At 31.8% G+C, this 25,528-nt stretch overlaps 1 protein-coding gene across 3 annotated transcripts; it reads left to right on the forward strand.

Moving 5' to 3' along the window:
* The first annotated feature begins 9,264 nt into the window (after positions 1-9,264).
* LOC110628127 (myosin-6) lies at positions 9,265-25,212 on the forward strand. 3 transcript variants are annotated; one of them, XM_021774633.2, is made up of 39 exons: positions 9,265-9,676; positions 11,044-11,172; positions 11,434-11,577; positions 11,793-11,938; positions 12,035-12,191; positions 12,308-12,366; positions 12,462-12,621; positions 12,994-13,143; positions 13,232-13,368; positions 13,494-13,640; positions 13,781-13,882; positions 15,668-15,725; positions 15,819-15,920; positions 16,199-16,236; positions 16,370-16,496; positions 16,600-16,770; positions 16,851-16,982; positions 17,085-17,194; positions 17,280-17,340; positions 17,642-17,819; positions 17,931-18,136; positions 18,297-18,416; positions 19,254-19,352; positions 19,696-19,908; positions 20,044-20,183; positions 20,337-20,451; positions 20,535-20,579; positions 20,679-20,762; positions 20,859-21,029; positions 21,138-21,293; positions 21,387-21,572; positions 21,679-21,807; positions 21,917-21,987; positions 22,064-22,163; positions 22,380-22,436; positions 22,542-22,598; positions 24,153-24,233; positions 24,329-24,411; positions 24,638-25,212. In XM_021774633.2, exons 1-39 carry the CDS (start codon positions 9,674-9,676, stop codon positions 24,750-24,752), a joined length of 4,539 nt encoding a protein of 1,512 aa, XP_021630325.1. In that variant the 5' UTR covers positions 9,265-9,673; the 3' UTR covers positions 24,753-25,212. The 3 variants fall into 3 exon arrangements, with proteins under 3 accessions (XP_021630325.1, XP_021630324.2, XP_021630326.1); XM_021774632.2 differs by having other exon boundaries at positions 9,265-11,172; XM_021774634.2 differs by lacking the exons at positions 9,265-9,676; positions 11,044-11,172; positions 11,434-11,577; ... (1 more) ...; positions 12,035-12,191; positions 12,308-12,366 and having other exon boundaries at positions 12,553-12,686.
* Positions 25,213-25,528: the final 316 nt, after the last annotated feature.

A 25,528-nucleotide genomic window follows, 5' to 3' on the forward strand; every position in this document is an offset into this window, starting at 1 on the left:
AACTTATTATCAAAGATGTGTTCTAAATCATAACGTCCAAGAAAATGATATAATTATTTAAAGGGTAATTTACGATTTAGTCCCTGAGTATTACCATTATTAACAAGTCAGTCCCTGTATTTTTAGAAATCTATTAAAACGTCCTTATATTTTCTCTCCGTCAACGAAATAGTCCTTCTGTCTATTTTTGCCGTTAAAAATATAGTAAAAGACTATATTACCCCCATTATTTTTCTCCTCCTCCTCCTTCCTTTTCTTCTTCATCAATTCTTCTTCTGCTTCTTCTTCTTCTCCTTCTTCTTCTTCTTCTCCTTCTTCTCCTCCTTCTCCTGCTTCTTCTCCTTCTTCTTCTTTTGCTTCTTTTTCTTCTTTCTCTTCTTCTTCTTCTTCTCATTCTTCTTCTTCTTCTTTTTCTTCTTTCTCTTCTTCTTCTTCTTCTTCTTCTTCTTCTTATTCTTCTTCTTCTTCTTCTTCTTCTTCTTCTCCTCCTCCTTCTTCTTCTTCTTCTTCTTCTTCTTCTTCTCCTCCTCCTCCTCCTCCTCCTCCTCCTCCTCCTCCTCCTCCTCCTCCTCCTCCTCCTCCTCCTCCTCCTCCTTCTTCTTCTTCTTCTTCTTCTTCTTCTTCTTCTTTCTCTTCTTCTTCTTCTTCTTTTTCTTCTTCTTCTTCTTTCTCTTCTTCTTCTTCTTCTTTTTCTTCTTCTTCTTTTTCGGAGGAGGAGGAGGAGGAGGAGGACGAAAGAAAAGACAATGACTATTTCGTTGACAAAAAGAAACGATAAGGACATTTTAATAGATCTGAGAAAAGATAGGGACTATTTAGTTGACATAAAAAAACGATAAGGACGTTTTAATAGATATGAAAAAAGATAAAAATATTTTAATAGATTTTTGAAAATGTAAGGACTAACTTGTTAATAATTGTAATATACAAGGACTAAATAAATGATTTTATTTGAGGGTAAAATTGGATTTTAAAAATTTTCTCTCTCCTCCTTTATCTAATTTTAACGAAAAATAGGACGGAAGGACTATTTCGTTGACGGAAATAAAACATAATGACGTTTTAATAGGTTTTTAAAAATACAGGGACGACTTATTAATAATGGTAATACCCAGGGACTAAATCGTAAATTATCCTTATTTAAATGATTCTCTCCTTTTATTTGATTTTACTCGATTCAAGTTAAATCACTTATTTATCTTTTAATTAATATATCTAATAGATATATTATGTATTATTTAGTTTATATATATATGATCTCGATATTCATCTTTCGATTAAATAAACATATTATGTATTATTTAGTTTATATATATGATCTCATTTTAGTAGATAAGAGTTTCAAATTAATTCAGCAGGGCAATGGTATTTGGTAAAACCATTTTTATTAAATAACTTAGAGAAGTTTCAGTGCTTTTTTAAAATTCAAGAGCACTAGTCGAAAATATTTTACTGCTCATACAAATCAAGTATATTTTAAATATTTTAAAACATATCAACATGCATACATCTAAGCCAATTTCAACTCCAGTTGCTTTGCTAAAATCTAGTATCAGTAAATTCAGTAAATTTGCTTATGTTACATCATATCGTAGCAGTATTAATAATCTTCAATACCTCTCCTTTATAAGACCTAATATTTCTTATTCGGACCTGATATTTCATATCGTAGCAGTATTGATAATATGAAAGAACTAACTGAAAGCCACTGATAAGAGGTAAAGCGAGTTCTTCATTACTTGCAAGAGACTTCTACTTATGGACTGCTGCTCAAACCAACCAACACATCCAATATCTCGGCTTATAGTTATGTGGATTGGGCTAAAAGTATAGAGTATCGAAAATTCACCATTAGTTTTGCAATTTATCTTGATTGCAATATTGTTTCTTGGAGTTTAAAAAAGCAAAACATAGTTTTTGGATCTTCTACGAAGGCAGAATATCGTACTGTATCAAATATAAAGTCTGAGGTACTTTGGCTTTATAATTTATTGTGTGAATTAGGTATAAAACTAATAATTTCAGTTTTGTGGTGTAATAATTTGAGAGTTACGTGTCTTACGGTCAATTCATTCTATCACAGTCGTATAAAACATATACAAATTTATTTTCATTTCATTCGTAAAAAAGTTACGGCAAATGAAATTCAAGTTCGTTATATATCCACGAAAGATTAGATTGCAGGTCCATTAATACTGATACGGTTTTAAGATCTCAAAAACAAGTTGACTATCTCTTCTTAGATCTGTAAACTTGAGGGAAAATAATGGGATAAATATTGTATTTTAAATATAGTTAATTTAATGTAAATAGAAAAAAGTCTTATTTTTGTAAAGTTATTGTAAATAGAATTCAGTATAGTTAAGTGTCTCATCATATATAAAGGTTATATATAATTTATGTTAATAGGTTTAATACGCAAGTTTTATTAGAGTTTGTAGTACGTGATTGTATTTTGGTCATTTCTTGACGTAATGAATCTATAAAATAATAAAATTACTAGTATTTTGGTGAGCAAAACTTTCAATACTCAAATTAATAAGAGATTTAAAACGAATTTAGAGGAAAAAAAATTAAATAATAAAATAACCCACATATCTGGAGGTTCCCTTTAAATAGTTTATAGATAGTTTTATTTTGGTGGAATTTATATTCTATGATTAATTTCTGATAGCACAAAGATTCCTATTTTTTAGGACTTAGTTTTGAATGAATCTAAAGAGAGTCAGATTCGGTCTTACTTTGAAAAGGATTAGTTCACCCAAATTTTTTTGACCTTTTTTTTCCGATGATTCCTATACTAGTATCAATAAGTAATCACCAATAATTTTTTAAGTAATTTTTTATTTATGTTTATTATTGTCTTTTGATTTTTTTTATAAATATCACCAATAAAATTTATGCTTTAGGCAATCCTGTATTCAAAATAACTTCAACATTTATTATTATTAGTACCAACCACGAACGAAAAATAAATTTTCAGTAATTACTGATGATTTAATTTTATATATTGATCTCTAATGTTACTAATAATGATTTCATAGATTTTTTTTTATCGTATTCCATATTTTAATTTTTGTGTTAATCTTTAAACGTGAATAAAATATTAAAAATTGTTGATAAAATACTTATTGTTGGTAATTTTCATAATTATTTTTTTAATTTTTCTAGAAGTGAAGGTTGAAAAAAATCCATAAAATATTAAAAATAATACAATAGCCCATATTCTAAGTAAATTAAACTACAAGGTTAATTTAAGTGTTAGCTGGATTTACTTTCCCTTTTAACATATTCGAAAAATATTTACAAAATAGTTTGTGTAATTTCAAGCAATTATCTTCATAATTACATATTTTTTCAATTAAAATATGATGATGTTAGCCTATATTCTCTTCGTCTTTTAATTTTTATTTATTTTATATTAAAAAATATAATTTTTTAATTATATTCATCGATATATATTTGTAAACATAAAGGTCGATAGAATATTTGAGTATAATGCAAGGGATTTTGAGGACTGACAGACAGACAGACAATAATAGGCAGATGCAGTTTGTCTCCATTCTCACAGCAAAGTAATCTTTAAGTTGTATTATGGAAGGTGTAGGTGGTTTATAATTTGCAAGCTAAGTTAAATAAATGTCTCTCAAAGTATAGATACAGTCAAAATTTATCTATACAGAATTTATATAAATTTATTGTGTAAAATAATAATAAAATTTATATAAAATCCTATATATTTACACTCAGATCATTAGGTATAAGGAAAATCTAAATCAAGCAAATATAAATTCATGTCTCTTTAAGTAAAAATATTCAAACGTGATTATCGCCGGATTTTCTTTATTTTGGTAATGCCGAACCTAATAGAATAATGTTGATTCAAAGTCCATGAAGTCTCTCTTTGATTGATCGGTCCAGCATTACAAGTTTTGATCCGGATATGCGGGGCAGACCGAATCCATTCAAGCCCATATTCAACGGGGGATAATTCAGTCCAGTGATGTGATATGAGAGAGAATAGTTGGTCCAGTCACTTTACAGTTCCATTCGCATGTGCGGTAAGGAGAATTAAATAGTCACCTGACGTGGAAAGTGGCTCTGATACATCTATACGTACGGATCTGAATGACAAAAACAAGTGATACTGTAGCATATAGCAGAGAGACAATTAGACGTCACTAACAGATAAAACAAAGGATAAAAATAAATAAACGTCTTTCTCTTCCATTAAAACTTCCATTAAAACTTACACAATTACTGTAAATTTTATTATCTAAATATTAAAATATTAAAATAAATTTATGAATCTGCATAGAAAAACTTAAAATAATTCTGATAAAAAAAATAGAGAATTTGATTTTTTAGCTAAAATATTAGAAGATAGTCAGCTCTAAAATTGCAAAAATATGTATTCCCAAGTCCAATTAGACCTAAGTTGGTGACAATCCAACCAAACAATCATTAGAAATTTAAGTAGAAAAGTCAGGAAAAAGATGATATCAACCATTTATTACAATTTAGGATCACAAGAGTGGGTCTACACAAATAATAAAGAAAAGGTCTATTGGTGGGATTTTCTTGTATTATACAATAATTTGCTTGGTCCAATTTGGAAAGGATCAAAATGATGGCTGAAGAATCAATGGCTATTATTGAAAGATGCAAGGCAGGCCTATATAAAACTTGGCCATTGGATTAGATAAGTGGGCCATGAAATGTTTTCTGTTGGGCTTTGTGAAACTGAATCTCATTGAATGGTGATGGATTGGAGGCCATCCAATCCATCCCCTATTCACCCGATCCTTCTCTTCTCTTATTATAAATTCTTTCAAACGATTCATTCTATTAAAAAAAAATTATAATTTTATTTTTTAAATTTATAAGTTTTCATAAAATCATTTATAATTTTATAAAAAATGTAAATCACTATTTAATTTATAACTATTATACAAAATATCAATTAATATCCTAACTTTTCAATTATTAATATTTAATATCTAATGTTTATAAGAATAATTATTTAATTATTTTACTCGACTGTGATACCATTTTTTATTGAATTTTTATAAATTCATAATTTAGTCATTATGTTTTATAAAATTTAAAATTAATTGAAAATAACTTTATAAAAATAATACATTAAATATTATCCATTAGAATTTAAAGAATTTTTTAAGAAAAAATTGTAAAAAAAAAAAGAGATTTCAATCTATTTTGATTTTAAATCCTAAAATTTATTGTATTAAAATAATATTTCATATTATTATTAATAAATAATAATAATTTTTAAATATTATTAAAAATATTAATATAATAAATATAATATAATTATTAATTGAAAAAATAAATTATAAAAAAAATATCTTATAATTTTTTTTAAATTATAATTTAATCTCATTAATAAATCGCAATATAATTTTCAAAATAATTTTTTAATAATATCTTAAAATATACAAATATAATTTTAATATAAATTAAATAATAAATTTTAAAATAAAAAATTCAACAAAAGATGTTTTTTTAATATAGAAATTAGGGTGAATATATTTTGGTCTCATTACTTTCTCCACTTTCTTAAGCATTTTGACTCGCGCTCGTCTCCCCAGGCAAAATTCAATCGAAGTCTCTGCACCATCCAACGCTTACAATTTCACCGTTCACCCCTCCCCCTCATCTCATCCGTCGATTCCCTTCTCACATCCCACGTCCTAAGTCATCATGCGTCATTACTAAACTGGGTGTTCTTCACGCGCTTACAACGTGTCAATCACTTCTAGTCTAAGCCCACTCTCGTAAAAAACCACTCTCAATGTCATTGCTTTCTTAAGTGGGGCTCACCGAGCAGAGGCAGAGCAACTCCCGGTGTTACCCATGGGCGCGTGGGACATGAATGAAGTATGTTGGATACGTGGCTGATTCATATTGGGCTGTTTTGCACTTTTGTCCCCCGCTTTCCAGCTGGATTTATTTTCCTGCATATTCCCTTTCCGTCGAGACTAAATCCTCACCGTCGGTTTTCTAACACGGAAAGACAATCGACGAGTAGTAGTGATTTATGCATTTACCTTAATCTCCATATTTTTAATAGGTATTACGACGGTACCACCTTAACACATAAGAAAAAGTTTTTAAAGAAGAAAAAGCAAAAACGATCAAACCGTTAGCTGCGAAATTAGAGTAATGGCCAGTGGGTCTAATATGTGAATTTAATCATAATTAATAATTAAAATTTGTTAATATACACAATAAAATATAACTAAATTGAATGAGAGTTTATTTTAATTTTTTAATATTACATTTTATTTTATTTTAATATGTATAATAAAGAATTAAGTATATTATATAGTATAATATATATTTAATCTAATTAAAATCTCAAATAATTAGATTATTACAAAAAAAATTAAATTAATTAAAACTTCAGTTATTTTGTTAAAAAAGCTGGTGGACATGTTTTGTAAAAAATAAAAAGAAAAATTTTGTTATTTAATAAAATATAAAAAATAAAGATTGTTTATTAAATTCATATATGTATAAAAGGTTCAGTAATATTTGATAAAATTTTCAAAATTTAAAATATCTCCAAACGCCAAAAAGAATACAAAGAAAATATTCTCATATAGAATGTTATCCACAAAAGAAAATGTGCATAAATATCAAAATTTAAATCATATATTATTCCCATTTATTTTAAAAATTATTTCTTTGTCATAATTTTGTTTATATGGGTATATACTAAAATTGGCATTTAATTAAATGCATAATATTGAAAATTTATAGAATAAATTATAAACTTTTGTTTAATGATGTGATTACTTCTTATCACAAACTTGAAATAAAATAAATATATTTTCATTAAAGTATTCAAATGAGAAAAACAACACTTTTATATATAAAATCACTGATTTATTAAAAATATAAAAATTAATTGTGGTATAATAATATATTTGCATCCAATCATATCGTTGAAAAATAATAAGTCCATACTATCTTATATTATAAATCATTTGCTTATAATAAATCTACATATATCCTGATGGGAACTTCTTTTTATTATTTTGTTAGTAATATTAAATTATTGCCCCATATTAAATATTGTAGGTAAGTGATATGGTATGCTAGATCAATTTTCTACCATTGTTATTGTTATAATAATCAGAGATAATACAGATAAAATTAATTATTATATAAAAATAGTATTTATTTGTTACAAAGAGAGACGCAAAAGCTCTATTCGCAGCGATTAAAATGACATATAATATAAAATTTTAATTTATTATATAAAAAATTGATTAAATTATCGTATATAATATTTTTATGGATGTTATTTTCTATAATTTAAAAATTTAAGACTTTGATTATAATTATTCTTAATATTTTTTCTCTCATTTCAAATAATTTATTATTCTTGATTATTTTTAATTAATCATTAATTAAATATTATTGTACAGATATAATGATTAAATTTATTTAAATAAAATTTTATCATGGGATGGATAGTCGTTCTCATTTTTAAATTTACATTTCTATTTAATTATTGCCGGACTTTTTATATTTTAGAGTAAGATTGAATTCTGAAGAAAAATAGAAACCCAAAACTCATTAAACTATTCTCAAGCGAATCGGTTTAATATTGTGCGCCCCAACCTGATGACATGAAGCAGGCCGAACTGATTACACCCGTAGGTCCATTAGAAAATAGTCAGTCTATTAACATGATAAAGGGTAGAAGAGCAGGTCCAGTCACCTCATACCCCTATCAACATGTATAATTAAATAGCCGTCTTACAGAAAAAAATACGTTGGCATATTTGTGAGTGACAGAAATAGGTGATACTATAATAAAATGACGATTATGCGTCATTAGAGAATAAAAAAAAAAATACAAATGAGGGACCTACTTTTCTCAAACTAAATTTACATACATACTCTAAAATTTTATCTTTTAAATTTAAGAATATCACTGTATAAATATTGGTTTGTATAAATATTGATTTGCAGGATAAAAATTGATATTGATTTTCACTTTAAAAAAATTAATTAATTTATATAAAAAGTAGGAAAGAAAAAAAAAATTCAAATCCAAATAGTTATGGAAAAGGGTGAGATTAGACCTTGGATCTAATCTGAAGAACACATAGTCCCCACCATATTTAAATTAATTATAAAGAAATGGAAATTTAATTATAGCAAATATACTCCAAGTTTCCTTTTGATTGTTTACCAAAAAAGCCATGATAGCATATTCTATTGTCAAACCATATACCCATCTCTAGTAAGAAATAATCTAAATTAATGATTCTTTTCTTTTAAATTATTTTTTAAAATAAAAAACAATTTTTACCTATAAAATAAATAAATGCATGTAAATTTAAAATTAACATTTTAATTTTAGTGATTGTATAAAATTAAATATAATTTTATTATTTAAATCATATTACTGGATTGAATAAAATTTATAAAATTATTTTCCCTCAACAACCAATGGTCTCAATTGTGTTTGAAGAAATTGAAAACCTTTTTAACACTTTTTTGTCAAGTAATTATGCCACGAAGAAGTAATGATAAGTAAATATATGTAAATTTTTATTTTTTTAAAATAAAATAAATCTGCATGGTAATTCTAATTTTGTCCAACTACTTATATATACATATTTATTTTTTAATAGATTATATTTTATATACATATTTAAATTTTTACTAGATTATATTTTATGCTCTTTTCATAAATTTTTTATCTAATTTTATTATTTAAAAATTATTATTCATTTTTTAAAATTATAATAATATATAAATTGACTATTATATTTTATTTAATTTATAATAAATTTGTTAAAATATTTTTTAATATTTAATAATTTTTAATATATTTAAAATGTATACAATTAAAAAAATTAATAAAAAATTTTATTTTTTGATATATGTAAAAAGTAAAATAAAAAGAAAAAAATATTTTTTATTATAATGAAAAATAAAAACTTTTGACAAAAGAAGTTAAATTTGCATGGAAAGGGAAGTTCTAACAGGATAATGGCGCCACAGCCATTTTGATTTATGGTTCTGTTGCTGTGTAAGATTCGGACAGCCCTTACCCCAGGTGGACTAAAATCTGACCACAGTCTTCGTTGTCAGCTTCTCACTCTAAGCTCTCGTAATTACAGCCGATAAACAAGGGCAGCATAGGAATTCAAACCCGCGTTTAACGAAAACGCTTTAATTTTCTTAATTAAATTAAAGCAATTAAGATGACTTTGTTAATAATCTCGATTCTTGACCCATAACCCAAATCAGGTGGGAGGGAAGAAAAGAACACACACGTTAAGGAATCATACCAAGCAAAAACAATAACAAGAAAACAAAAGAACTGCAATAGTTTTGATTTCCACATCAAAGAAAGCCAGAGAGACAGATAGAGAGGAGCTTATTCTCTTCTTCAGAAAATATTTCCTCTTGTTGAAGAGTTTAAGCTTCTCAATTGTTTTCATTTCCTTTTTTGCTTATTGGGTTATTGATATAAATCAACTTTAGAAGGTACCCAAGAAGGAAAAGGGAAAGGGAAGTTTTAATTTCCCCCTTCTTTGGGTTCTGCAATTTGAATGATTGTTGCTGAAGGCTGTAGAAGTAGATCGAGGAGCAACCCAAGTTTCTGATCTGATCAATCTCGGTGACAATGGTATACTTTATGACTCTTGTTTTCAGTTTTTATCTCCTTTTTGTTTTGATTGTGGGGAATTTTAAGGCCTTGTTTGTTGAAAATGATGTTTAATTCTTATTTCTCGTGGTTGTTGTTTTACTTCGTTGGTTGACTGATCTGTGCTTAACTTGGAGCTATAAGTATGCCAGTTTCATATTGCCCTTTTCTTTCCTTTGTGCTTAGATGATGTGATCTAGTTGATATATTTGGACCTGGTGTGTTTTTGTGGATATGCCTTTCTTAGTTTTTAAAGTAGCAGTACAGAATTGAACTTCTATGTTTACTATTCTGATCTAAGCTTTTTATGGAACAATGAAATTGGAATGTTTGGACCTAAGTTTTTGTTCCAGACAGATTATCCTTTATCATTCCTCCATCTGTGAGTTACCGATGATAGTCTAGTTGTAGTGTTTGCTCCCATCCAGTATTGATCAACAGTTTATGATTGTAGCTTAAATAGGCAACAAAGCTGAATTCAGTTATGTTATATTGCATAGTAAAATAGTCTTGCATTTGAAGCATGCAATGAAACTGGAGATATTTTATGTTTATGATATGTGTTAATGACCGGCAAATGAAATATCTAAATCTTTATAGTCAATGCTTTAATTTTTTGTTAATCATATGTGCATCTAATGTTTTGATACAGGAACTGAAATTCTCTGCTTTTCTATATTATGATATGTAAGAAATTTGGGAATGTTGGCACATTTGCTCCCAATTCTGCATATATATGAAGCGAATGGTTATGTATATGGTTGATACAAATTAAAGCATTGGCCATGACTCTATTGTGACTTGAGGGAAATCCAACCAAATCTGGTTGGTCATGTGAATGGTTTTGCACCTCTTATAAAACTTTTTCATTTTTCTGTGATTTCAAAATCATGACCAAAGTTATTGAAAATTGCTTCCTCCATTCAAAAAAACTCTAAAAGTTTGTCAATTCAGATGGCTGCTCAAATAAACTGACTGATTAAATTGAAAATATTCATGATTAATTGACTGAGTAGGTTTGGAAATATTGCATAGAGAACATTTGGCAGCACCATATTCTTATTACCTTTTTTTGGCTACTTGTTTTCTTGCTTATAAAACATTTCTCATCACTGCATTTCCTTTTACTAACCTCTTCTCTGTTGGTGAAGAGGGTCTCTTCATTTTTTTGGTCATGATTGTTATGCTGCTATGTTTCTGGTGGAACAGTTCCTGGAGTCTTACATTACTCCCAAGTTGTGACATAATTTTCTATTTCAATAATTGACATGGATAACTGCAAGTCATATATGTGTTACAAAATGAAAAATTGCACTGAAGCAAAAACCCTAAACACTATGGGTTTGCAGGCTGCTGGTGTTGGTCTGGTCGTTGGATCTCATGTTTGGTTGGAAGATCCTGTTGAAGCTTGGGTTGATGGTGAAGTTGTGGAAATTAAAGGTGGTGACATTAAGGTCCTCTGCACATCGGGAAAGACAGTGAGTGCTTTTGTTGACACTTCTCAATGGCTATATTTAATATGGATGTCATCTTCAATTGGTTATAGTTGTCAAATGTTAAGTGACAATTCGCTATTTATATCTTGTTGTCATGTCTAGTTGCTTTTGCTTCTTACTGCATGGAACTTTAGTCTGATGCTAATGTTGTTTTTCTCGCCTGAGAATTTATAACATGATGATTGGAGATATGCTGACTTGTTACCCCCCCCCCCCCCTCTCAATTTTGGAAAAAAACTGCAGGTTGTTGTTAAAGCTTCGAATGTTTATGCTAAAGACACTGAAGCCCCACCATGTGGAGTGGATGATATGACAAAACTGGCTTATTTGCATGAACCAGGAGTCTTGCAGAATTTAAGATCAAGATATGATATGAACGAAATTTATGTGAGTATTTGCAAGCAATAGATAATTTTCCTTCTTATGCTTCTTGTTTGGAGGGCGGATGATGCGTAGTTAGATATGTCTGGATGTGCTATTTTATGCTTCCATATATTTATGCTATGTTTAGATGGATGTTGGGATATCTTTATTGTTTTCCTTTACATTTTCAGCACTTTTTTTTCACCTATCAAGGCTGATGTACTAAATGTTGCCTCCAGACTTACACAGGGAATATATTAATTGCTGTGAATCCTTTTAGAAAGTTGCCGCATCTCTATGATAGTCATATGATGGCACAGTATAAAGGGGCAGCCTTTGGTGAGCTGAGTCCACATCCCTTTGCTGTTGCAGATGCTGCATACAGGTATAAAATTCTAGCAACTGGTACGCGTCTATTTTATTTAATTTTATTTCTTTACTCAATTTTGATTATGGGAGATGCCATTGCTTTTGGATGTAGGCTAATGATCAATGATGGAGTAAGTCAGTCAATTTTAGTTAGTGGTGAAAGTGGGGCTGGTAAAACAGAAAGCACAAAATTGCTTATGCGTTATCTTGCCTACATGGGAGGGAGAGCTGCTGCTGAGGGGAGAACTGTTGAGCAGCAAGTCTTGGAGGTGAACTAGGCTTATGATTTACGTCTGTGACTGGCAGATATAAAAATTCAAGAAATCTGATGCCATTTGATGATTGACCGCATATTTGCATTTGTATTATTTTCATCATTTTGCAGTCGAATCCTGTTTTAGAAGCATTCGGCAATGCCAAGACTGTCAGAAACAATAACTCTAGGTGGGAAGGTTTACAATAAATCCTTTATATAGTTGTGAATTTATATGATGTGTTGATTGGCTTGTGTTCTTCTTTGCATACCATGTACCCTGCAGTCGTTTTGGTAAGTTTGTGGAGATCCAGTTTGATCAGAGTGGAAGGATTTCAGGAGCTGCTATCAGAACTTATTTGCTAGAAAGATCACGTGTGTGTCAGGTTTCTGATCCTGAAAGAAATTATCACTGCTTCTACATGCTTTGCGCTGCACCATCAGAGGTAATGAGTCTTGGATTACTGATCGTGACTTCATGGAAAAAGGAATTTTTGTGTGTAAATATCAGGTGCTTTTTCGAGCTGGATTTATACTGTTTTTATAGTTTGCTTATTTATATATATCATGCAACTAGTGTTTAAAGAAACAAGTTCCTTGCTTATTTATACTGGTGTTATATTTTGCTTATTTATATACAATATGCAACTAGTGTTTAAACGAATAATGTTCTTGCTCCATACTTATTGGACCTCATCATGGTTAAAACCATTTATTGCAGTAGCTAAGTTACCATCTGTGGTCAACTAAGAGCATCCATTGCTCATTTTCCGACTTCCAAACATGCCTCATAATATCTTTCCTTTATCATTTGTCAGGATCTTCAGAGATACAAATTGGGAAACCCAAGATCATTTCACTATCTAAATCAATCTAATTGCTATGAATTGGATGGTGTTGATGATTCTAAAGAGTATCTTGAAACAAGGAGGGCAATGGAAATTGTTGGAATAAGTTCTGATGAGCAGGTATTTATAATTTATTATGCAAAAAAATTTAGTCATTCAAGTTCTAAAATCTTGTAAAAATGTTCATCTTACTCTGTTGCATTTTCAGGATGCCATATTTCGAGTGGTGGCTGCAATCCTGCATCTTGGAAATATTGAATTTGCAAAAGGGAAGGAAATAGACTCATCCATGCCTAAAGATGAAAAATCTCGGTTTCATCTAAAAACTGCTGCTGAGCTGTTAATGTAAATAAAGAAGCAATTTCGTTTACCCTTATTTACAATAGTATATATTCTATTTTGAAAATGTCCACCTTTTATGCTCTTGAAATGGAAGGAAATGCAGCTTCTGAAACCTGAACTTTATGTAGGTGTGATGTGAGGGCACTAGAAGACTCTCTCTGCAAACGTGTAATTGTAACTCGTGATGAAACCATTACAAAATGTTTGGATCCAGCATCTGCTGCTGTTAGTAGAGATGCATTAGCTAAAATTGTGTACTCAAGGTTGTTTGATTGGTAAGTTCACTTCCATAGTCTGATGAAGCTGTTTTGTTTCCTTGCTTGCAAATAAGTTGTTGCATTGCTCATGTTAAATTTGGGATAAAGCATTGAATGTGTCATTCAGTATAGATCTAATATTTCCTTTATTTCTGCAGGCTTGTTGATAACATTAATAGTTCAATTGGTCAAGACCCTGAGTCAAAGTTCTTGATCGGTGTGCTGGATATTTATGGATTTGAAAGTTTCAAGACAAACAGGTGCTTAGCCAGTATGCCTTTTGTTTACATTATTGACTAGGGGCATGTAATCAATCAGTTCCAATCTGAACTGAATGGAAATAAAAACGAGTAGCATATTTCAGACAACCAAACAAACAGAAATTAAAAACTGAACCATTTTGTGACTAAGAACTAAATCAAACCGCAATTAAGAACATAACCAAACCGAGTTAAACCGAAATAAATCATTTTTGTCCATTGTTTCTGATTTCAACAGTCAAATGGCATACAGAACATGATCCATTAAAACACAGATAAAAACATCGCTGAATTTAACAACATCAACAAAACAGAGAAATCATCCTTTTGCCCAGTCATTTCATCCAATCCAATCAAACAATTGATAAATTTTAATCAGAGAAGAGATAAATTTCAACATAACCAAATTGATCCCAGTTAAATTCAACCTAATTGTTCAAATTAAAATCCACCAAAAAACAATTTAACCAAGACTAAAAAATCAATTTAACCAAGACTAAATGAAGAAGAAGAAGAAGAAGAGTCAAATTGATCCCAATCAAATTCAACCTAATTGTTCAAACTAAAATCCACTAAAGATCAATTTAACCAAGACAAAATGAAGAAGAAGATCTGAAAATGGAGAATGGAGACCTGGGTTCGTCAAGAGAAGAAACAATAGCCAACACTCAAGCAACGCTTCGTCTTCATCTAGGAGAACTAGAGTGAAACAATGCATCATTTATGAGGTGAGAAGGGCAGAGGGTTGGCTAAAGAACTGAAATTTGTGACATGAAGAGTTTGTTCGCGGGTCTCTCTCTCTCTCTCTCTCTCTCTCTATCTATCTATCTATCTATCTATAGTAGCATGGCTCAAGATTTTATATCTGTGGAGGTTTGGTTCTGTTTTTTTGCTTTTGAATCTCAACAACTGAATTGAACCAAGGAACCTAACTTTTCTGGAAGTACTAACTGAAATCAAAGCGATTTTACCAAAAACCTGAATTAAATGAGTTAGGATTGGTAAAACAATGCATCATTTGTGAGGTGAAGAGAAAATAATGAAAGGGAAGAGGAAGCTAAAGAACTGAAACTGTGAAATGAAGAGTGTGTGTGTGCATATGAGTAGTATGGCGCAAGATTTTTTATATCTGTGGAGGCTTGGTTCTGTTGTTTTGCTCTTTAATCTCAATAACTGAATGGAACTGAGAAACCTAACTTCTCTGAAAGTACTAGCGAAACCAAAGTGATTACCCAAAAACTGAATTGAATAAGTTAGGATCGGTTTAGCAGATAAACGAATGTGTGCTCAGCCCCATTATTGAGAGGGATTGGCTCTTTAAGAGAACAATTGTGCTATTCAAGTTCCTCGGTTGGATACTTAGCATGGAGGAGAATTTGGATTTGATTGATGCTGAAATATGTGGTGAGATTCTAGATTATAACAGTTTGAGATCATTACCTTGCGGTTTTAGCATTACTGCTTCCTTGATCATACCAGTTCATGAAACTCCATTGAGCATATTTGGTTCCTTGATGTGCCATTATTGTGTAGGTTTATTTCCTGGTGTGGGCATCAACGGAATAGCTCATCTCCTGGTTAATCTGCTTGTCACTTTTAGGTTCTCCTAGAACATATAAGCTAGTACTATTTGGAGGATTTTGTGGAGAGTATAGCGGCCATAGTTGTTTCTATGACTCTCAACAGAGGGGATTGTACTAATTGTGTCTGTCACAATTAGATGAACACTGGAGTATGCTTGTTTGATTCTTTCATCTGATCATTGGTATTACATCATTCTTGCAGTTTTGAGCAATTTTGCATCAACTTGACAAATGAGAAACTTCAGCAACATTTTAATCAGGTACATTTGAAAATACAGTAGTACTCTCTTTAGACATCTTTGCATTTCTTCACTCTTACCGGATATTATTTACCACAAGTATCTCTTGTGCAGCATGTCTTCAAAATGGAGCAAGAAGAGTATACAAAAGAAGAAATTGACTGGAGCTACATTGATTTTGTGGACAATAAAGATGTTCTGGATCTGATAGAAAAGGTTTATTTTTCTCCTACCTCTGCACCAAGTTTTACTGGGTACTTGGTCTGTTCTATTGTAACTACTGTAAATCCTGGCTTGACATTTTGTTTTTATATAAGATATATTGCTAACTGTCCAACAGTAGGTGAAACTTATGTCACAAATATAACTGTAGACTAATTGGTGTTCTTTTCCTCGTGTTCATAATAGTTTCTTTTTCCTTTTTGACTTCAAAATGTTGTTATTTTGTGTTAAACCCTCATGCTTACTTTTTGTCAATTCCTATTAATTTCCAGAAACCTGGTGGTATAATTGCTCTACTAGATGAAGCCTGGTAAGCATGTTATCGCTATTGCTATTGGCATTTGTATCAATTAGTTGAAAATTCTTTGAGCTAATGCATGTGTTATTTTCAATTATTCATGATCATTCTGCAAGGTAACATCGCTGTGACTTGTTTTTTGTAGCATGTTTCCAAGGTCAACACATGAAACTTTTGCTCAGAAGTTGTACCAGACATTTAAAAATCATAAACGGTTCAGCAAGCCAAAATTAGCTCGAAGTGACTTCACAATTTGTCATTATGCTGGTGATGTGGGTTTATTCTCTTTTTATTTGTGGTTTGACATGTGTTGTCCAAAAATAATAATTTTTGGATTTTGAATTGTATTGACAAAACTTTTAATTTATTGATCAGGTTACATATCAAACTGAACTATTTCTGGACAAGAACAAAGACTATGTTGTTGCTGAACATCAGGCACTCTTAAATGCTTCCAAATGTTCCTTTGTCTCGGGATTGTTTCCTCCTTTAGCTGAAGAATCATCTAAACAGTCAAAGTTCTCTTCAATAGGTTCTCGATTTAAGGTATAATGTATTTTCTTTTCATTTCTTTTTAACAATTTATATACTTTTGGGTGTGAATTGCTGTTTTACGCTTTATGCAGCAACAACTGCAAGCATTGCTTGAAACTCTCAATGCAACTGAGCCACATTACATTCGCTGTGTAAAGCCCAACAATCTTCTTAAGCCAGCAATTTTTGAGAATAAAAATGTTCTCCAACAATTACGATGTGGGGTAAGATTTTTAAGATTCATTAGATCTGGTTATTAAATATGTTAAAATTGTGACTGGAACTTAACTATGTGCTAATCTTAATCTATGATGTGTCTCATTCAGGGAGTTATGGAAGCAATTAGGATTAGTTGTGCAGGATACCCTACTAGAAGGTCATTTGTTGAATTTGTAGATCGTTTTAGCATCCTTGCACCAGACGTTTTGGATGAGAGGTATTTCAATTCTCTCTCTTAGCAGTGGCCTTTTCTGTTCAAGCATTGAAGTTTCTGACTCTTTTTATAATATCATTTGTGTTAGTTCTAATGAGGTTACTGCTTGCAAGAGCCTTCTGGAGAAAGTTGGACTTAAAGGCTATCAGGTTATTTTCTGAGAAGTGAATAAATCCTGTTTATCTTAGTTATTTGACTTGCTGATTCATTATTCATTGTAACTATTGTTTTTTGGAGGAGGAGATATTATTTCTATTATATAACGCTGTTGCTTTTCCTTTTCAATCTGATATAACATGTAGCTTGATGAGAGGCTACATCATTTTCTTAATAACTCTTCTCTTGAGTGTCAACTGTCAACTAAATCATCAAATGAGATGGACATGTGTCTTTTATTTTTGTTTTTGTTCTTTTTTGTGCTGATACTATCCTTACATGTGATTTTTGAAGATTGGTAAAACAAAGGTATTCCTTAGGGCTGGTCAAATGGCAGAACTGGATGCTCGTAGGAGTGAGGTGTTAGGAAGATCAGCAAGCATTATTCAGAGGAAAGTGCGGTCTTATTTGTCTCGTAGAAGTTTTATCATGGCACGTCGGTCTGCAATACAGATTCAAGCAGCATGCAGAGGTGCGTTGTCGCATTCTTGGATGGTTGGACCTTATGTTAGCTAGCTGTTCTATTTGCTTAGGCAATGAGGATTATGAATAACTCTGTTGATTTCGCCTATGCTCAATTTAGGACAACTTGCTCGGCAAGTTTACGAGAACATGAGGAGAGAGGCTGCTTCCCTAAGGATCCAAAGATGTTTGCGAATGTATTTTGCTAGGAAAGTGTATACAGAATTGCGTTGCTCTGCTATTTCTATTCAAACAGGTATGCGGGGTATGGCTGCTAGGAATGACTTACGCTTCAGAAGGCAGACTAAAGCAGCAATTGTAATTCAGGTAAGATTATTGCTGGAAAAATTCATCACCGGATTTGTAAATATTTTAAACAATTTATTTTCTGTTATTTTTTTGTATGTTGCAAGGACTTGTTTCAACAATTTTCCTGTTCTTAAATTGTCTGTACATAAGTTTATATGCCTTTCCCCTTATTCCCCAGAGCCAATGTCGCAAATACTTGGCCCGGTTGCACTATATGGAGTTAAAGAAAGCAGCAATTGTGACACAATGTGCATGGAGAGGGAGAGTTGCTCGTAAGGAACTGCGGAAACTTAAAATGGTGAGCTTCTTCTTCTTCTCCCACTTCCGCACTTTCATTTCTCATTGTTGTGAAATTGTTTAAGAAATAGCTAGGATGGAAGCCTTCTCTTCATCACATCTCTTTTATTAGTTCTAATGCATGGATTTTCTGCTATATATTAGAAAGCTTTATGCAGACAATTCTTTTGCCAAAACAGGGTCTACAGTAGGAAATTTTTGTTCTGCTTATTTTTTTAGGGAGAATTCCAGGTTTTAATCTTTTATTCTCTAAAACTGTAATCACTAATAATTATCAACCCTTGCATTAATCTTTTGTTTGGAATAATTCAGTTTGCAGGAAAAGAATTAAAATGAGTTATTGTGAAATCATGCATGATTTGAATTCCTTCTAGAATGAAAATTTTCTAGGTTAAAAGAATTGGATTCTCTCATTCTAAACAAGAAAATTGATAAAAGAAGAAATCAATAGAATTGAATTCCTGCAAAAATTTTTTACTCCAAACAAGGGGTGATACTGCAAGAGCAAGCTGTTCAGTGTACTTGTTAATGATGCCAAAAAGCGTGTTTGCAAGTTTTTCCTACATGTGGTATTGCATATGCTTTGTTTTAGGAAAAACTTACAAACACTTAAAATTGCATTTGTATTGGTAGTTTTGAATGAAAAATTGCTTTCTATTAAATAATTAAGAGATGGCTACTTGCACTTGTTCATATTATACAGACTTTTGACTGCTAGTAATTCCCTTTCATTTTATGAATGTTAATTTGTTTTCTGAAATTATTCAGTTTTTCTGAAGCAGTAACTGGTTCTTCTTTAGGTCTTTGTATGTCACCTTTGCGTTGTTCTTTTTTACAGGCTGCAAGGGAAACTGGTGCCCTTCAAGCTGCCAAAAACAAGTTGGAAAAGCAGGTTGAAGAATTGACATGGAGACTTCAGCTGGAGAAACGCATGAGGGTAGGAAAAATAATGTTTATCTCGTCAAAGCTCACTAGGTTTGGTTAGCTATTTGCTTTAGTTTATTCATATCTTAAACTACTTATTCAGTCTTTTCATCATGGTCATACTTTCACCAAAGTGTTTTTTTTATTTTTGTTGGGTGAAGCATGCTTCGGTTTGGATTTAGTATAGACACTGAAACATAGAACTAAAAGACCTCTGTGAAAGAGTTATTTGATAGCTCTTATAGTTTTACATGGAATCAATTCATGTTATTGGTCTCTCACCTGATAATTCATCAAGAATTCTTTCATTCTCTCTTGTTTTCTTTTCTCATATTTATATCATGTTATGTTTGTAGGCTGATATGGAAGAAGCTAAAACACAAGAGAATGCAAAACTGCAGTCTGCTTTACAAGAAATGCAAATCCAGTTCAAAGAAACTAAAGAAATCCTCATAAAGGAACGTGAGGCTGCCAAAAAGGCGAAAGAGATTGTCCCTGTTATACAGGAGGTTCCTGTAGTTGATCACGAAATGTTGGATAAGCTTAAAACAGAAAATGAGAAACTAAAGGTGGGAGCCTGATAATTAGTGGTACCGGTTCCATGAATTTAAAGCAGGCATCTAAGAAGTGTTCTCCAAACCTGTGACAGCAGCTCTTTGGTTTCGTTGTTTGCCTACTAATTATGTTATTGTGATTAATTTCAGGCTCTGGTTGGTTCATTGGAACAAAAAATTGATGAAACAGAGAAAAAGTTTGAAGAGACTACCAAAATAAGCGAAGAAAGATTGAAGCAAGCTCTGGAGGCAGAGTCAAGAATAGTCGAACTGAAGACTGCTATGTATAGGTTGTTGTTATGTTTAATCTGCATTACTCAGGGGGAGCAGTGATTTCAGTAGATAGTCATTAATTTAATAAAATGTGGAGTTGGTTGTTCTGTGTCCTGTTAATAATTGATGCTTACATTCTTTTCCCCTGAAATCCCTTTTGACTTGTCCAGGCTGGAAGAAAAATTTTCTGACATGGAAAATGAGAACCAAATTCTTAGGCAAAAATCTTTGCTTCAGACACCGGTAAAGAAGACTTCAGAACGGCCACCTATTCCAGCAACTCAGGTATTCATTTCTGTAAAGAAAAATTGTATAGATCCTCCATTCCCTCCCTCTCCCCCCCATATTAACCCTCCTTTTACTTTCAGAGTGCAGAAAATGGTCACCATGTGAATGAAGAGCACAAAGCAAAAGTAATCAATTTACCTGATCATCTACGTATAGCAATTTGAATATGTGCATTCATTGTTTGGTTTCTGTTCACTGATGGTGGATGGGATTTCTTTTTGCAGGAACCACAGAGTGCAACACCTGTAAAGGTGTTTGGCTCGGATTCAGATAGCAAGTTGAGAAGATCTCACATTGAACGTCAACATGTATGTGCTTACAAAATTAGGATTTGATTCATCTATAGTGTTTCTTGAAACATTGGCTGTAAAACTCCAGAATTTTGAATCTTATTCTTGCAACAGGAGAATATTGATGCTCTTATCAACTGTGTTACAAATAACATTGGGTTTAGTCACGGAAAGCCTGTTGCAGCATTTACCATATACAAATGTCTTCTCCACTGGAAATCCTTTGAAGCAGAAAGGACCAGTGTGTTTGATCGTCTAATTCAAATGATTGGTTCTGCAATTGAGGTAACTGGGTGCATTATTTTGTTGGTAGTTCATTCTATTAAAAGCACAGTGGAGTACAATGATACGTTGAACAAGGATTGCCAATGATAACTATGTTCTTGATTACAGAATGAAGATAACAATGATCATATGGCTTACTGGTTATCAAATACATCAACTTTATTGTTTTTGCTGCAAAGAAGTCTGAAGGCAGCTAATGCTAGTGGTACAACTCCAAATAGGAAGCCATCCTCTGCGACATCCTTGTTTGGGAGGATGACCATGGTATTAAAATTTTCTATTCATTTTTTATGGCATTTGATGCTTTCAGTCTTATATATGTTTGTGAGTTCTAAATGTATTCTTGGTCAATTCTAGGGTTTTCGTTCTTCATCCTCCTCTTCCAACCTTGCTGCTTCTCTATCAGTAGTGCGCCAAGTAGAGGCTAAATACCCAGCCTTGCTTTTCAAGCAACAGCTTGCTGCATTTGTTGAGAAAATTTATGGAATTATTCGAGACAACTTGAAGAAGGAATTATCGTCTTTGCTTTCATTATGCATCCAGGTATATTGCACTTCACTTTGTTACCTTGTTGAAGTTGAACTCCTTGTGTTTTAGCCTCAGTTATTCATGAAAATCTCAGCAACTTTATGTTTAATGTCGACTTTAGGCACCTAGAACATCTAAGGGAGGTGTACTAAGATCTGGGCGTTCCTTTGGTAAAGATTCTCCTGCAAGTCATTGGCAGAACATAATTGATAGTCTCAACATTCTTCTCAGCACGTTGAAACAAAATTTTGTATGAGCTTTACTTTTTTCTTTTTTTCCAGATTGTATGAGCTTTACTGTTACCTCTTCTCATTGTCTTTTAAATGCACAAAAATTCTTAGAAGTTATTGTTACTTCAGGTGCCTCCAGTTCTTATCCAGAAGATTTTTACTCAAACGTTCTCATACATCAACGTACAATTATTCAACAGGTAATGAGTCATCTTATTCATGTGATATTATCAGATGTCAAAAGGATTCCTTATATGGAGATTCTACTGTGTTCAGTCTTCTTTTGCGACGTGAGTGTTGTACATTTAGCAATGGTGAGTATGTGAAAGCGGGATTGGCTGAGCTAGAGCTATGGTGTTGTCAAGCAAAAGAGGAGGTGATTCCTTTGCTTTAACTTGTCCTTGAGCTATTGGCTTATTTTTTCTTGATATGCTTATTGTTTCACGACAAGTTTGGAACTAACGCATAGTTCTTGTAGAATGCTTTGGAATTAGTGCTTAGTTCTTTTTGTAGAAAGCTTATTGTTTCATTAGCAAATGCTTTATATTCTCTATATTCCTTGATTCTCATTCCTTCACTCCTTTGATTGCAGTATGCTGGTGCATCTTGGGATGAACTAAAGCACATAAGACAAGCTGTCGGGTTTTTGGTATGCTAAATACTTTATTTATTATTTTCTATTTTAGTACTACTCCCAACATGATGGTAATTTTGTTCGGTGTTGTTAATGATATTTTCTCGTCTTGGCTGTCAGGTTATACATCAAAAGTATAGAATATCCTATGATGAAATCACTAATGATCTATGCCCGGTAAGTATCTCTTCCATATTGTGAACATGCAAGTGCATGCCTGTCCTCTCATATTGTATGCTTTATCTTAGTGAAGCAGGATCAGGGACTTGATTTGTACAGGGGGCTTTAATTTATTAGAAGAAGGTTTTGTGCATTTGTTCTTTGCATTGGGTGATAAATTTTTTACCTTAATAATATAGATGTTCTTGCATAGACCGGGTCTACATGGACATACTCTATGAGGTTTTATGTGGACTCCATTATGATTTTATATTACGGTTCCATATAGATAGGGCTGTAATCGAACCGAGTTGAGCCGAGTTTTGATAAGTTCTGACTCGATTAGAAAATAAATTTAAAAGTTCGAGTTCGAGCTCGAGCTTCATTTATGAGTTTGAGCTCGAGTTTTATTTATAAGGTCGAGCTCGATTCATAAAATAAATATTAAACTCGAGTTCGGTTCGAACTGGATTCGTAATAAGCTCATTTATCACATTAATGAGTCAATTCAAATTCCACTCAAAAAGTTTGAATTTGAACTCATTTAATGATGGAGAAACGAGAACGTTAACCAACAATAAACAGGGAATAAGGAGAAGAGAATATGGAGAGGAATATTTGTGATTATATTAATCAAAAATGGAATTACAGCAGGTAGGGAAAACAGAGAATGAACAAAAGATAAAAAATGATGACTGGTGTAAGCCAGACCCCAGGACAAGCCCGAGCAGAGGAAATTCTGCTGATATAATGGATTCCAAAAAGATGGTTCCTCCCTCCTCATACATACTATTTATACTGACATTTCCTAACTAACTTGGTGGTGACGTGTCTCCTCCTTTTTCTTGATTCCCAAGGGTGATTCTCTTGGCAGCTTTACCTCTTCTAGTGTATACCCAATATGCCCCTGGAGTTGTAGCTGGATTCCTATCATTTAAACTCGAATTTGAATTTGATTATATTATAAACAAGTTCAATATAATTCAAATTCATTTAAATTATAAATAAATTTAAATTATAAGGTCATTAAGAAACTTTTAAATTAAATTTTTTATTTAATTGAAATCTCTCTAATCCAAAACTAATGAAAAAGAATGTAGAAGGATTGCCCTTTTACGGAGAAGTCACAATCCTCCATATCCCTTCAACTTTCAATGTGGGATTGGTGTTGGCAAACGAGTATGTTCACGAACTTGTTCGCAAGTCTGTTCACGAGTTGGCTTGCAAACTTGTTCATAAATTTGAAAACGAGCCGAGTTCGCGAGCCTAAACGAGCCAAATACTGTTAAGCTAAATCTCGGCTCGTTTATTAAACGAGTCTAAAAAGTGAGCTCGAGTTCAGTTCGTTTAGAAAACGAGCCGAGCCCAATCGAGTTTTTATCTAGCCGAGTCTCGAATAGCTCACGAACGGTCTGGTTCGTTTACACCCCTACATGTAGACCTAGCCTAGGTAAGTTTCCCCCTCAATTTCATAGATTATCTGCCCAATGTTTTCCCTTCATTTTGCTGGAGAATTAAGTTTATTGTTGTACACATGCCTCTCCCTTTCCTCACTATGCTTTATTTTTTCAGATCCTGAGCGTGCAACAGCTGTACCGAATCTGTACATTATACTGGGATGACAACTATAACACCCGAAGCGTGTCTCCTGGTGTAAGTTTGTTTAAGAACGATTTAAGCGATGGTGTTTTGGAGTTTGTTTTCCTATCAAGCACATTCGAATATGTGTAACTTTAATCTCTCTTCAGGTCATTTCGAGCATGAGGGTGCTTATGATAGAAGACTCCAATGATGCTGCTAGCAGTTCCTTTTTGTTGGATGACAATTCTGGGTGAGAGTTCCTTCACTTCACATATATTTTCAATTTGGCATCACAGAAATTTCCATGCATGTTACAAAATGGACTGGAAGTGTGATGTTCTTTATGAGATTATAAGAGTTTGGTGCACATAAAATGAAATGAGGCAAACTGTCAATATTTGTTAATCCATCAAGAAAATTTGCCTTCTGTAATTTTCTCATCATACTTCTTGTCTAATTTGAAAATTTTGAAACAGAATCCCATTCTCTATTGAAGACCTGTCTAATTCACTGCAAGAGAAAGATTTTATGGATGTTGAACCAGCAGAGGAATTAATTGGGAATCCAGCCTTCCAGTTTTTACAAGAGTGAGGCTATGTAAGCTCAAGCTTCTCATCCTTTTTGTCTGAAGTAGGGAAGCTATTAAATCAATCTCTGGTCAGAGATATCAGGCTTGTAAAGTTCCATCTTTTTTTTTCCATATTCTTTTCTTCATCCCTGCCAGGTAAAATCTTTCATTAATTTATTTCTTTTTTTTGAAATTTAAATCTGTAAAATCCATCCATGTGAAGGGCAAAGGTGATATCTTTGTGGGTTTTTTCTTCTTTAGTGATACCAATATTTGTTTTATTATTATTATTTTTTTTGACATTTTGCCCTTTTTGCCATAATGGGCAGCAAATTCTATAGGAAAAAATGCAGTGTCATTTTTGTTGATTGGTGATGTGGTTGAAGCATTGCTTCTCCACTCAATTTTTATTGTATAAAGAAACAACACATTTGAACATTAATACACAGTAATGAGAAGCATATGAGAATGTTTTATTTTTCACTCTTTATTTTCAAGAAATTCTGATGAAATTTTATTTTATGTTTTTCGCTGACCAACCAAGTTTGCTTGCCCTGATATCCATCCTATCATTTTCTTTTCTTTTTTTTTTTTAAAAAAAAAATCTTATTATCCACTTAATAATCTCAATGAGTTCACAGATTTCACTCTTTTTTTTTTCCAATGTAATATTTTCTCTTGCTTTATATATAAATGTATATATTACTTCTTTGCAGCATAATTTTTTTTTGGTTAAAAAGCTAAATTTGTCTTTTAATTGTACAGTAAGAGCAGAAAATATCATATTTTATTTTTTAAA

This window comes from Manihot esculenta, chromosome 12 (genome assembly GCF_001659605.2).
Source record: "Manihot esculenta cultivar AM560-2 chromosome 12, M.esculenta_v8, whole genome shotgun sequence".
NCBI lineage: Eukaryota > Viridiplantae > Streptophyta > Magnoliopsida > Malpighiales > Euphorbiaceae > Manihot > Manihot esculenta.

Bases quoted from the DNA above. Each gene is read 5' to 3' on its own strand.
- LOC110628127 (XM_021774632.2), top strand. From the start codon at position 10,963: ATGGATAACTGCAAGTCATATATGTGTTACAAAATGAAAAATTGCACT. The intron at 12,622-12,993 runs GTAATGAGTCTT...ATCATTTGTCAG, and splicing joins TTTGCGCTGCACCATCAGAG to GATCTTCAGAGATACAAATT. The intron at 18,137-18,296 runs GTAAGATTATTG...CTTATTCCCCAG, and splicing joins AAGCAGCAATTGTAATTCAG to AGCCAATGTCGCAAATACTT.